Source organism: Brassica napus, chromosome A7 (genome assembly GCF_020379485.1).
Source record: "Brassica napus cultivar Da-Ae chromosome A7, Da-Ae, whole genome shotgun sequence".
In the NCBI taxonomy this organism is placed as follows: Eukaryota; Viridiplantae; Streptophyta; class Magnoliopsida; order Brassicales; family Brassicaceae; genus Brassica; species Brassica napus.
In genome coordinates, this window is record NC_063440.1 from 15,225,310 (window position 1) to 15,239,730 (window position 14,421).

The 14,421-nt window shown below is 32.4% G+C and overlaps 1 protein-coding gene and 1 long non-coding RNA gene across 3 annotated transcripts; one reads left to right on the forward strand and one right to left on the reverse strand.

The window, feature by feature from the left end:
- Window positions 1-299: 299 nt before the first annotated feature.
- LOC106356593 (LOB domain-containing protein 11-like) lies at window positions 300-2,248 on the reverse strand. The gene is made up of 2 exons (XM_013796329.3): window positions 1,719-2,248; window positions 300-966 (listed from the first exon to the last, which is right to left on the reverse strand). Exons 1-2 carry the CDS (start codon window positions 2,031-2,033, stop codon window positions 580-582), a joined length of 702 nt encoding a protein of 233 aa, XP_013651783.1. The 5' UTR covers window positions 2,034-2,248; the 3' UTR covers window positions 300-579.
- Window positions 2,249-12,257: 10,009 nt separating this feature from the next.
- Window positions 12,258-14,131, forward strand: LOC125576550. 2 transcript variants are annotated; one of them, XR_007314984.1, is made up of 3 exons: window positions 12,282-12,862; window positions 13,094-13,319; window positions 13,397-14,131. It is a non-coding gene; the product is annotated as an uncharacterized LOC125576550 (long non-coding RNA). The 2 variants fall into 2 exon arrangements; XR_007314985.1 differs by having other exon boundaries at window positions 12,258-12,862; window positions 13,094-14,131.
- Window positions 14,132-14,421: the final 290 nt, after the last annotated feature.

The window sequence follows — 14,421 nt, forward strand, 5'->3', positions numbered from 1 at the left end:
GCTTGCACTGATTGTCTCCTAATTAGATGGCCCTGCTGAAGAAAAATAATGATTATTGATTGAAGAATTCGTAAAATGTCAAATTCTTCGTTACACCGAAACTTTAGCATTGTGCTGGTGACGTTATATTTCTCGGTAAAACTTTGGTTTGTTTATATACTGGATTTTTCCATTCGGTGGTGGTTCGGTATCTTTTAAGACATACTTTTTCTTTCTTTATTGTAATGTAGTCTCTTTTCAGGTGGAACAAAAACAGTAACAAATTATAAAAAAAGTATATTTAACAAATATTGAAGCCATTAAATTTAAAATGCATCTCAATTAACTCCTTCTCATTAGCGTTAAGAGAAGATTCTTTGAATCTCAATACAACCTCTCTTTTATCAAATATCCCTCATAATACTAATACGTAACATGTTTGACAAATTTGAAGCAGTTCCCTTACGTGCTTATACATGATAGGTTGACTTAGACAAATTATTAAAACTTCCCATATCATATCCTAAGTCTTTAATATGAATATGGAAGTCACCACTAAAGCGCTTTAGAGTGAGCTAATAATACCATAAGTTATGATCATCACCAAAGAGGATCCCACCACGACATTGATGAGTTATTGTTGTTGGTGTCCTCAAGGAATACCAAATCATTGGTCACTTCATCGGGGCTACTAATGAACTCGTCACCACTATCAAATGAACTCTCAAAAGACATATTCTGCTGTCCTTCTTGGGCTGATAACTTCGTTTGTTCCATTTTATAAAACAGTTCTAGCAGATCTGATCTTTGGAGTTGCATGCTCACTAGTTCTACTTGAGTTTTAGCAAGTTGTGCTTGAAGCTGACTCACTTGTCTCTGCAAATGGTAAATTGCACCCGCACAACCGTAAACCGGATCTCTCAGCCTAGCGCCAGCTTCATAAACCATGCTATTAACCGCATCTGTTCTTTGAGATTCCGGAAGTTCCTGATACCAAAAGCAGAACAACATAAATCAAATAATCTTTCACTAAAACATGATTTCCAAGAAGGGGATACAAAAGTCCTGGATATTTGTGGAATGTGGATTGTAGCATAAATGTTGGATATTTGAATTTTTATATTTATTATTTTAATGTGTTTGACCATGAAGAAATCGTACATGACTTTTACAAAGGTGAATGAAAAGGAATTGTTGAGATAGACATGCAAATTATACATACGACTTTTTTTAAAGGGTTAGATATGTTTATTTTTGTTGCTCAAAAAAAAAAAAGATATGTTTATTTTTATGTTGAACATATGTATTATAGTGAGAGGCTGCATGTAGCTTTGAGGAATGGTTGTTATTGACCTTTCATTCCCATTGTAGGGCCTGGTTCCGGGCACATGACTTATGAACCCATTATTGTTCAACAACTAGACTTTTAACAACTTTAACATCCCTTTCACATTTTGAAAAACAGAGTTCTTTTCAATTGAGAAATGTAAGTTAATTATTTTTGTACAAAGAACAAATCACTTGGTATTAATATTAACTACTAAAAGAAAATAAAACGGATTTTATATAATTATTATTTTATTAATTACCACAAGATATAGTTTGTGTTAGTTTTCCTCATCATAATTTTGATGTAAATACTAATAACCCAGTGTGAAATATCTGCTCATACACACGTGTGTGATGGACATACACATAGGAAATACACCCGTGTGACAAGTAATAAACAAGAAAAGTACCTGCAAGAACTTAATAATGTTGCTAGCTCCGAAGACACGGTGGGCGATTGTAAACTTAGCCGGATCCGTCGGAGGAAAATACGGAGCCAATACACATTTCTCGGCGCACCGTCGTCGCAAAATTTTGCAAGCCGCGCAAGGACTTAGCACCACCTGCGGTTGTGGCGGCTGCGGCGGCGAAAGAGACGGCGGAGGTGAAGAAGTGAGAGAAGGAGAGCTGACGGGAGTGGTGGTTTCTGACGCGGAGACTACAGCGACGGCGGAGGCAGTAGGTGTAGCCGTCGAAGTGCTACCGTTGATCTCCATCTTTAGCATGATTCTTGATTTTTAGGGGGCTAAACTGATAAATTTATGTTCTTTTGGGTTAATCAGGTAAAAAGAAATAGTTTATGAGCGAAAGTGTTCAGTGTGGAGTGAAGTGATTTTTATGGTAATGAAGATTGTGGGTGTATATATAGGGAGAGAGATACAGAGGAGAATGATAAACTGACGTCATATATTTGAGTTATGACTCAATTTTTTCGTTTGGACTAAACTTTATTTTTAACAATGTTTGGAATAATTTATTTTTCTACCTTTACAGTGGCTGCTAAATTCTTCTTGAGCTTTTCCGTTTCAACGGTTGATTGACTTAGGCAGCTCAATTAAATTATTTCCACATTCGCGTTTAGACAACACTTCTTTTGTTTAAATTAAATTATTCTCAAAGTGTTGACAAAAAAAAAAATTTATTCTCAAAGTAGTCTTTAAAAGGGAGTAATCAGTTCCCCGTTTACACATCTCCCTAATATACTCATATTTTTATTTTATTAATCGGTGTGAAAAGTACAAATTCATTCCTTATTATCTTTGATTTGTTTTAGGGTCCAAACCATCCAAATATGAATTAATGACACTGTTGAGTAACTTGAGTTCCTAACTAGTTTTGTCTCCAACTCAATTTGAAACAAAAAAAATTTATTGCACGCTGGCATGAACGAGTTAAAGTGATTTTCAATGTGAAAACCAAGCTACTCTCGACATGGATTCTCCTACAACAACACTTCACTGTCTAGTGACCTGTGAGAGAATACCAAAAAATTAAATGTCGATAATTACAAAAATGAAATATACTGGCAAAAGCTTTCAAAAAAGGAAAAAAATATATATACAGGCAGTTATGCTTATGTCTTCTTTCTAAGTTTATAGCTTGAGACAAGATTCGTCTATGCTTCTGGAATTGTAAGCAGTGAATCTGTATATCATCAAACTAACATTCGATTTTTTTTCTCTGTTGTTACCTTTGGTATCTGACAAGTAGATATCTTTTGTATGTCTCCGTGACTAAACATCTAGTATAGATGAACCTAGAGTCGGTGCACAAAAAAAAAGAGTCGGTCCAAATCTATTTTCAACAAACATTTCGATGAGATTTAAGTCTTTTCAAGAAAAAGAAAAAAGATTTAACTCTTTTCAAGTTCTCAATTTTTTTCAAAAAATATATTTTATATTTAATTTATCATAATATGTGTTTTTAATATGTTTGATATTATAAACATAAAATTCCCTCAGAAATATATAAAAGTTAGATAAAAAGTAATGTGAGTTATACGTGAATAAAACGTAAGGTTATGTAATTTCTTTTGAATTCATATTTTTTTATCTTATTTAGAATATTTTCTTCATTTTATATATTTTTAGAACTTTTACTATTATTATAAGAAAAAAAGGTTTTGAATAGAAATTTAACTGTTCCGATACAATTATACCATCTTCAACCATTTTTGGTATGTGTTAAGATTATTCCAAGAGCGAATCAGCAGTCTTATGATTGTATCATTCCAATCCGGAGTAATGGAAGTCCCAAGCAGTCTTCCTGCAACATTCGTTCAGAGAGCAAAGGTGAAGGGATAGGCGAAGAATAAATTATTTATGTTCTATCATCATCTCTCTCGCCACAGAAGATACAACCCTGAATAATTCTTCAAAGTTTCATCCTAATACCAGTAGACAGCCTGTCTTTAATTGCCAACCAAACCATAAAAGACTGACGAAGAATACTCTGTGAAAACCAACGAGGTTGTGCCATGAGATGATCCTTGCTTATGCAAATATATTCCCATATCTTTGCAGAAGAAAAAACTGGTCTATAGTCATCAGTTCTATGCTTTCATAATGGTATATCAGGACCAGACAGAGAGTCTGGCGTTGGCAATGCTTAAATCTTTTGGTAAATCAGAGAAAAAACCCTCCTGCTTCTCGCTCTCAAGTTCCAGCCTGCGTTGTGGACCGCTTCTGAGAGAGTAGCTTCCTGATTCACTCCAAGATACCTTGTCCCAACATCCCCTATAATTTCTATAAGTCTGCCCAAACCTAACCAGTTATCAGATCAAAAGAAAACATAATGTTCATTTTTAATCTCATACTTGAAACAATCATAAGCAATGGGTCTAAGTTTTCACAACTTGCGCCAGAGCCATGATCCATAGTTACTCTCTTTAGCGTCGCAATAAAAAAAAATTGATAGTTAGTGATTAAAATTATTGAAATTTATCTGTTTATTAGATTATATAACATATTATTTTTACCCGTTTAACATATTTTAACTAAAATAAAAAAAAATCTAAAATTTATTAAAATTTATATACTTAGAATAAAGCATATTAAACTAAGAAATAATTATTGAATATAATATAATATAAATTCAAAAAGTTATTTTAATAAAATGTAATGTAAACTCTATTGAAATTTAAATAAACTCAAAATAAAAGAGTTAAACCAAATAAAGATAAACAATACAAAAAATATATTTAGGATTTTTTCAAACCGATAAAATGAAAATATAAAAATAATAATATCAAATGTAAACTAAATTTAAAAAAAACATTATAACTATTAAAATTATTGTCTCTACACATGAAAACTCCTAATTTTACTTATATTCTTGGGTTTGTATAATTTTGTATGACTTTTTTTTTTTTGGTAAAACATTTTGTATGACTTTATGTTTGAAATAATGAGTTCTATGTAAGTGGTAGGAAATATCCGAATGAAAATAGTCTTCTATTATGAACCCTTTTCTCTTATAACCCTTTTTCTTTTATAATTTAAGAATTTTGGACTAAGTTGACAAAGAAAAAGAAAGAAAAGAATTTTTGCATACAGTGATCTTCTCTTTACTATGTGAATTATAGACCTATCTCCACTTCTTTGAACGTTTTTCTTTTCATTGAGATACAACATATTTAATTGAAGTATTTAGGAAAGACTTCAGCTTAGCTTAGTCTTAATTAGGCTCGTAGCTTTAGAATACTTATATCAAAGTGACTTTATAAATCGTGGCTACATTTTTTTTGTTAAATAACTATTTTTCTTGGATTAAATGTGGCTACATTAACCTTATTGTAACAACACGTCCATAAATGGTCTGTGCATGATCAAATTAATGAGTATGAATAGTTATTCATGATTTTGGACAACTCATATACCTTGATATTTATACGTGGCTACATTCTGTTTACTACAACTTGGTCATTTATGGTCCTATATATATTTTGGGTATGGAAAATATGAAATAGTTTATTTGTAATCATTGATGACTAATATTTTTTTATATACTCCATTGGTTAACCTGATTCGGAAGAAACACATTTAGTGCTGCTATAGAATGGATCGGCTACCACACTACATGATTCAAGTTTGGAACCTTCCGACTAATGTCAGTGGATGAACAAATCATCTGTTACGATCCATCTTGTTAACTACTTGGACTGAACCTCAAGTCCAGACTGGTCAAGTAATGATAATTTAACTACTTGGGCTGAACCTCAAATTTAGACTGGTTAAGTAATGATAATTTAGTTTCTACTAGGAAATCAAATCTAAAACTGATGTGAATATATACCAAAGCCTAAAAAACTGCCACTAGAATACTACCACTTCGTTAAACTAGAACCTTAATATCTATGCGTCTATTTCTATATATGTGTCTATATAATTCGTAACATAGTTTAATTGTAATTAATATCTGCCTTGATATATGATTTTGTGACTATAAAAATTTTAATTGTAATAATTAGTTAAGGCTATGTGTCCCTTCTTGGTTACTGTAGTTATATTTTTTTCTGATACTTGTATAAAAATTCTCGTTTCTTTTTTCCGATGCTTGTATAAAAATACACTGATGTTCTATTTGCAAAATACGTTAGTATCCACCTATAGGCCGTGACTTCCCCGCAGTCCAAATGAATACAATGTATATGGGTTTATTAGCGAAACAACCATATTTCAGTGTAAAATTAAGTGAGTAGCACTGATTTTTACATAATTAAATGTCAGTTTTTGATCACATTCTCTCCGGTTATGTCCTTTCATGTTAAGGGTTGCCAGTTGAAGTTCCTAAAATATGTGACGTGGTTATTTTTGTGACATATAACTATACGTGCGCGTAGTCCAACTTTGATTAACACACAAGATGTAAGAAAATGATGCAACACGAGTAGATATAGTTATATGCGTTACATAACTTATGTTAACATAACGGACAAGAGAAGTTACTTGCTATTCTATATGAAAAAACAGTATAGATCCCGAAATAAATTAAACCCCATCAACTAAGAACTAAACACCACACAGAAATGTAAACCCTAATACAATGTAAACCCAAAACTTCCTTAAATTAAGCATACACAACTCCCTAAACCGCCAACATCAATAGAAACCCCAATTTCTTTGAATATGAACAAAACTCTATCAACTGATCAATAAACCATATGAACCATAATACAACTGCAATCTCAATCTTCCATAAACTAAACCATATTTAATAATCATTATACTCTACATGAAAATATAAACTCTCATCTTATGTCAATTCAAATATTCTATAAACTAAACTCAAATTGCAAAATACTAGGTAGATACATTTCTATTTTACATGATGCATGTAGAATAGAAAACTTAAAAATGTAGTTGCAATCTACAGACAATCTATCATCTACCTCAAATTTTGATATGGTTATGGTTTCATGAATTGTGGTAATGTTGGCCCCAAATGTCAACCCCATTCGTCTATAATATCAAAATATGCATATTGTATATATGAATCACTATTAAAATAGAATAGTAACAAACGAAAGAACATAGCATATATTATTCAAATTTTGAAATGTCCATGATTACATGGAATGAGTTAGTGCTTACTCTAAACTTCATCTCAAACCTTACATAAACTAAACCCAAAAAACTAATCACTAATCTCAAAAGGAAATATAAACCCTAACCCAAATATCAAAATATGAATAGTACATGATATGAAGCATTACTAAAATATAAACCTTAAACCCAAATTAAATGGAACAAAATAAATAGTAGCATAGTACATATTGGTGAAATGATGAAATGACTATAATTACATGAAATAAGTTAATGATAACCTCAATATCAACTTCCAACTTCCAAATACTAAACCCTAAATCTTAACCACTAAACCCAGTTATAAACCTCAAATTCAAGTATAAATCTTAAACTCAAATAGAATGGAACAAAATCAATATAAAATAATACATATTTGTGAAATGATAAAATGTCTATGATTGCACAGAAGAAGTTAATGATGACCACAAATTAAGATTGACTGTAGAAAAATAAATGAAAATTAACGACATTAGAGAAAAGAGATGGAAAAGACAATATTGTATGAATATAATTATATTCAACATCACATAGTATTATGTTTTATTTGATGTTATAATAAATTCTATTCCATTTATGTTTAGTATGATATTTCTCTTTACACATCAATATAAAACACGTACATGCATCAATACAAAGCTCATATTATTAGAACATGAAACAACAACGAAGAAAATTGAATCCTCTTTTTCAAGCATCGAATGAAATATAACATAGTAAATAATACATTATATATTAATAAACATGAAAAATAAGAGAATAGTCAAATTTGAAGAAAAGACAATCTAGTCCATTTCATAAAATAGTATAGAAATACATTCTTTGTACATCTCTTTCCTCGTCTTCGAACGCAAAATCAAAATTTACAAATTTTCACGTTTCGTCTTCACTCAATGAAAAATTTCAAATTGAGAAGATGGATGCACAGAGCCGCAAAGTCGTTGGCCTAGGTGATGCTCCTCGCCGCATCGGCTGTAACTGCGACGGACGGTTTTGGAAACAGAAAAGTTAGAATTTTGGGAGAAACTTTTCGATCATAAAATATTTCCAAAAATCCTACATAGATAATTTCATCAACAATCCTACAAATCTAAGAAGGAACAGATTCACCTTTCTCAAAATAAAAGAAAAATATTTGCAAAAGATGGATGAATATCAAAGAGCCACAAATAACTTTTGACAGGTAATTATTAGAAAGTTTTAGTTTTTATTTTCTTCAAGTTTCCTCAGTTACGTTAAGGGGTAAAATAGAATTATTATATCAAAATGAAGCCGGGTATAAACGTACTAGGAAAATTGGTATATAATTAATTAGTGTTTTTTTTCATATTCATACAGCCCAATTTCTTATATATCATATGTATGGACATAAATAGAAAAGAAACTTAAAAAAACGAATACTGAATAAACATGAATTTATATAAAAACTTTCTCTCTCAGCTTTGTTCTCTCGTTCATATCCGACACAGAGGAGAGAGAAGCTATGGGTTTGGTTAGCCGGATTTTCTCCGGTATAGTTGTTTTCCGGTCATCGGGTTCTGTCTCTGGGAAGAAGAAGCTTCTCCAGTTCTTCTTCGCCGGCTTTTTGTTTTTCCGGGAGGCGGTTGTTTTCGCCTTCTCCGGCTTATTCCGATTATGTCCGATCAAGACCTTCTGTACTTCTTTGGCTCAATTGACTCTTGAATCTCGCAGTTGTGATTCGATTGATGTCGATTTGATACCCTTGGTTCCAAGTGGTGAAGGAGGATGAGTTGGATGTGGTTCTTCGATTAGCGGTGGTTTCGATGGCTCTATAGGAGATCTCGAGTTAGTCTCGATGTAGCTCTCCGTTGAAGAGTCCAGGCGAAACAGATGGGTGAGATGGTCTCAGATTCCGGCGTGCTCCGTCGAAACTATAGGTGGTTTCGTCTTCGCCGGCGATGTCTTCTCGGTGTCGGTCGCGGTGGTGTGACCAGGTGACGCGTGTTCTCGGAAGGGGTGGGCTTCAACACGTGGACGTCCACACGCGTTTTCTGGACGCGTGGAGGAGGTTGGAGCCGTTTTGTTAACGGGCTGGGCTTCGCCCATTGTTTCTTTTTTTAGTTTGGCCCTTTTCGTTTGGGCTTTTGTTTTATTGTTGGATCCGTTTAGGCTTAGTCCCTTAATAAATTAGTAGATGGAAAAAAAAAATCTAATTTGGTAAATATAGATAATAGTTACACGTCAACTACGTAAGAAAAATCACGAAATGCACGTTGCAACCACCAGTCGTCCGAGAGGCTTAGAACGACACGTGATAAGTGATCGAGTGAGGAAGTCCATATCTGCTGCGACAATAAAGACAAGGCTATCTTTCTACTTCTCGCAACCATATCAATTTCTTGAATTTTTTACTCTTTAAGACACTTTTTGTCTTTCAAATTACACAATAGATCACTTGTTGCTGGAGGCACACTTTCTCTTTATGCAATGTCCTATATGTCCTCAATCTACCACAATCCTTCTTAACTAAGCTGTCACTTTTTCTTCTTAAAAAAACGATTGATCAGTTTCTGATTTTTGAGTTTTCAAAAACCAATCTATATTCTCTCTCCAACTTTATTTTTTCAGATTCAGATTTACTTTCCCCAATTTGATGGTCCCTTCGTTTACTAACCCTAATTCCGTGAACCCTCTTCTTCTTCATCTTCAATTTCTCCATAGAACACCATGAAACCAGAGGTCCGCCGCGAGTTTGATTGTGTAATCTCATCTACACGACTTGGGAACTCTCGAGAATCCTCCACCGAAATATATATGTACGACAGTCTGGTTCTGTGGTTCTCCTTTAGACGAATCTCTTTATTGTGAAGTAATGAAAACGTTTTTGTCTACAAATTTTTATCAACAGATTCCGTCCATATCCACAAATTTAATCCATGTCCATGTCCACAGATTTAGTCACGTCTCTCTCTCCACAACAATAAATTATTATGTTTACAATTTTTGAATTCTTCGTTCTATACAACAAATTATATATCCTACATTTATCATATTTATTGAGATCTTTGTCCACCATTTTTTATCCACAAATTTATTTTTTATGATTGAGAACGTCTGCTTTTAAAAAATTTAGGTTCATGTCCATGTCCACACATTTTTATATAAATGTTTATATATATATGAAATGGATGTTGAAAGATAAAGAATCTTATGTATAATTTATTATGTTAACTATATTTATTTTATATATTTTAATTTTTGAGATAAGAGTAAAAGAAAACAAAAGTGAAATAAAAGAAACAACGATAGCATAAAATAAAAAATAAAATGGTGGACACTTTCTTATATACACGTACTTAAGTACATCTGCAAGTTACTTTTTCTAACTATATAACAAATTGACTTTTCAGATGCTTAGCTAAAACAATTATATCACTCTTTTCTATCGTTGAGCAAAGGGCATATGAGTCAAAAAGATGTTTCGTACACTGTGAAAGTGTGCCTCCAGCACACTGTGTCTTAAAATGTCAAAAAAGAGAAAATTGTGTCCCATAATGAAATTAACTCCAATTTCTTCATGTTCTTGTAAAGATGTTTATTATTTGGTTTTAGCTCATTTTTTTTTTGTCAAAGACTTGAAGGATAATGTTAGCTCATATTTTAGCAGAAGTTAATTAATTACTTAATTGGGGGACATAGTAGGGATAAGTTTGGTGGAAATTGGTCAGCTCATTGGACATATTGAGTAAGAAAAAAGGCTTCTTTGATTTTTTAGGTACTAACTAAAGTTTTTTTCTGGTAACGAATAAGTATCTTTTGGTTTGCCTTTACCCATTCACAAATGAATTTTCTTCTTAATAATTTGAGAACCATATTCCATGGGCCACACTCACATAGTTATAGTTCTTCCTGAACTAATTAATACGCTGTATTTATATATCTGAAAAAATTAATATAATTACGGGGGAATAACTCATTAATTAGGAGTCAACATGCATTGTAATCTTTAGCAAAAAAAAATTAACGCAACTTAGTTAGGTAATTTACGAAATTATTATCAAATTAGAAGTATATTATATAGATGTCATGTAGGTGTCACTGCCTTGAAATTTAAGATTAACAATAAGCATAGTGTATTATATGTTTCCCATGCATTATGCATCATTTAAAATTGATATTTGACTAAATATAGACATGAGTCGATATTGTCAAACTACTAACTTTTACCTAAGACATATATTTAGAAGAATTGAAACACTTATCCAATCATTTCGAGTCTTCCAATCCAAAAACTCCCAAGTTTCTAACTAGTAGAAAATTAGATTTCTTCGTATAACATGCAAGTCTCTTGTTTATATAAAAGTAACCAAAAATTAGATAAACCGAAAGTGCATAAAGCTTTGATGTTTTCGTGATTAGTACAGTTTATAGATTGAATGTTTTGAAACAGACCATGCCAAGGTTGTTTGCCAAGCGCATGCAAAATCTAGTACCATCAAAATCAACATAAGTTCTCAAATGCCTATAACTTAACTAATTAACTAATTCAACACAATATCTATATATATTCACAATCCACATCGAAATACGATTTATATTTAGGAATTATGAGTTAGTGTTGTTGATCTTATTTTCTATTGATTTATATATCAAAATTATATAATATAAAGAAGATGTTTAGAATTGATGATAAAATCACCAGAAACTTTGTTTCTTATTTGTAGAATCCAAAACTAAAGTTGATTGATTGCGTAACTTGATTTTTAATCGGTGTCAAATTAGTTTATTGGCTTCTTCAAAGGTAAAGAATGAAATCTTTATTTCTCCATTTTCTTAGTTGTTAGATCATTTTATAATAAGAGAAGAAACAGCAGAAACTTTCTTTTTGTCAAATGTAGGATTCAGGTGGCAGTAGTTAATTAGATGTACTATATACCATAGACCATAGTCTCCATCTACCCCCACTATATTACCACCCATTTATATTTTGCATATATGCTGATATTTTCCACACACATGTAGAAAAACACAAGTGTATGTCAAACAAAAAATATACACATATAGATGTGTATCTCTGTCACTGTGTGTGTTGTCACTCACAAATCTAATGCGCGTGGACCTTTGTGATACTTCCAAAGGAGAAAACACTTGTTTTCTATTTATTTTTATTTTAATAAATGAGTTAATTGTAAGAAAAAACTGGGATTGCATATTGGAACCATGTGAAGGTAATATGCATGCACGGTAAAAGAAAAGAAAGTAATAACAAGCACGTTGGAATCGTCTGAAGGTAATATGAGGAATCTTTATATATAAAGAAGGGTTTGTATCCCTCCCAGGCTATCCACATCAGCTGACAGGTCACATATTCAAATGCTATACGCGCGACACCTGTCCCAGACGACTGAAACTCACCGTTTCATTTATTCCTCTTCTGATGGGCTTTTTAATTCACGTTTTATGGCACGTTTTCTATATGCTTAAAGGGCCTGAATAGAAAATGTATTGGGCCTTGCATCTCTAAACCTAAAGTTGTCTCTCTTATGGTCTCGAAGTCAAGGTTCTCACCGTCGTCCTAATCATGGTCATGCTACCGCCATGGATTCACAGTCGTGTTCTGTTAGTCGATTGAGTACCAGCGTACCCTAATTGAACGCAAACCGGTATTTTATTGAATTCTCTCTACTGCCGTCAGAAAAATTTGGATACGTTACAGCAAGTCGGTTGAATTCACGCCATCATTAACAACAACTTTCCACTTCTCAACACGATCAAAGTCGGTTGAATTCACGCCATCATTAACAACAACTTTCCACTTCTCAACACGATCTGTCATTGAATGCATCCCCATTACTTCTATTGCGTGAATCTTCAAGTATAAATAGGTAACTCTTTCATCAGTTCAATCCAATCCTCTCAGAAGCATGCTATCTAGATCCGCTCTATATCCACAAAGAAGCCGCACAGCTTACTTCGTAGTCACCAACTCGCACCTACTCAGCCTCCCACAGGTTAACTTTCTTTCTTCTACTTTTTGGTTCTTGAGTAGGCTTTTTTTTTCTGGGAAAGCAAAGTGAAACTTCGACATTTTATCTATTTCTTCTTCACCTACATTCTCTTTTTGTTAATTTTCATGAAAATGATAAACCCCAAGTTTGATTCCAAAATAAAAAAAAAAATCTGAGAAATGATCAATAAGTTTCAACATTTTTACAGTTTTTGTTTTCTTTTCTTGATTTCAGTTTGATTTCTCTTCAGCTCTGCGGTTAAATTTAGCAAATGTCATATGACAAGCGGATAGCACGGTTTCTCAGCTTAAAGCTATTTCAGAGCAACTTGCTTCAGCAAAGCATTTGGAGGTTCTTCAGGTGTCTCTACCTGCAAATGTCCAAACTGAAATCGAGCAGATTGGAGAGATACTGAATTCTTCTATAGCTCCAATGACATAAGAGACGTTCTCAATTCCGTGTAAGAACAACCCATCTGTTACGAATCCTTATGTTAAATCTTGAAAACAGTGTAACAGGTCATCTTCTTTATTGCAGAAGGGTGGCGCTTATCACAGTTTCAATCCTTATGCTTACCTCTTTACAATTCTTGGTCTCGGTAAGTCACAAATCTGCATCTTTTGTAATGTTTTAAGGTTTTGAAAGATGAGCTTCTGTATATCTCCTGCAATCTTCCACTACATGTTTCTCAACTGTATGTATAACTCATGATCTTATCTAATCATCTACTCTTGCAGTTTCTTCAATTTTTGGGATACATCTCATTGTCTACACGAACAATAACCCTGGAATGTTCTTTTTGTACTTTTTATAAGTAAGAACTATTTGAATCTTTTCCTCTTCCGCAGCCGTATGATTCTTGGATGGTGTTGGTGACTGATGATTCTGGTACATTCATCTTGAGCAGAGCATTCCTTCTGTTACAAAAATATGTCTCATGATTCTTCATGAATTTCTTCTTTATCGTTCAAATTTGTTAATGTGTTTGGTTGAGCATTAGTGAAACTGCAGGCAGATGTATAGCTGAGAAAATAACTGAAGTGCTTATAAATTTGGAAACATGACCATGCATCCTCTGCACACGTGACCTGCAAGCCTTTTAAAATATGTTAACAGATCACTTCTTCTCTAATTCAAATTGTGCTTACAAAAAAATTCACCAGTATTATATACAGTAAATCAGTTTAGTGGGATACAAAAAAAATTCCACCAGTTTCAGATTTTCTATTTTGAAATAATTTTAGTTAAAATGAATAAGTTATTTCTTTTGCATCGTCTAAATCATTAATTTTAAGAAAAACTGTATAAAGAAAAAGAAAAAAAAAACAGTTTATTTCATGAACAAATCTAAGAGACAGAAGTAAGTTCATTTTACTTAATATTTATAACGTGATTAGACCGTAGTGTTTTAAAAATATTATTTTACTTATTTTTATTAAAGTGAAATAAACATTGAGAGTATCTAAAAAATATATTATAATATTATAATAACTAGACATCATATAATTTCAAAAATAAATTGTTGAAATTGTTGTGAAAATTTTATGAAAGTAAATTGTTGT

Coding starts and splice junctions, on each gene's coding strand:
- LOC106356593 (XM_013796329.3), bottom strand. CDS start 2,033: ATGCTAAAGATGGAGATCAACGGTAGCACTTCGACGGCTACACCTACT. Junction 967..1,718: donor ACATTATTAAGTTCTTGCAG/GTACTTTTCTTG, acceptor TTTTGGTATCAG/GAACTTCCGGAATCTCAAAG.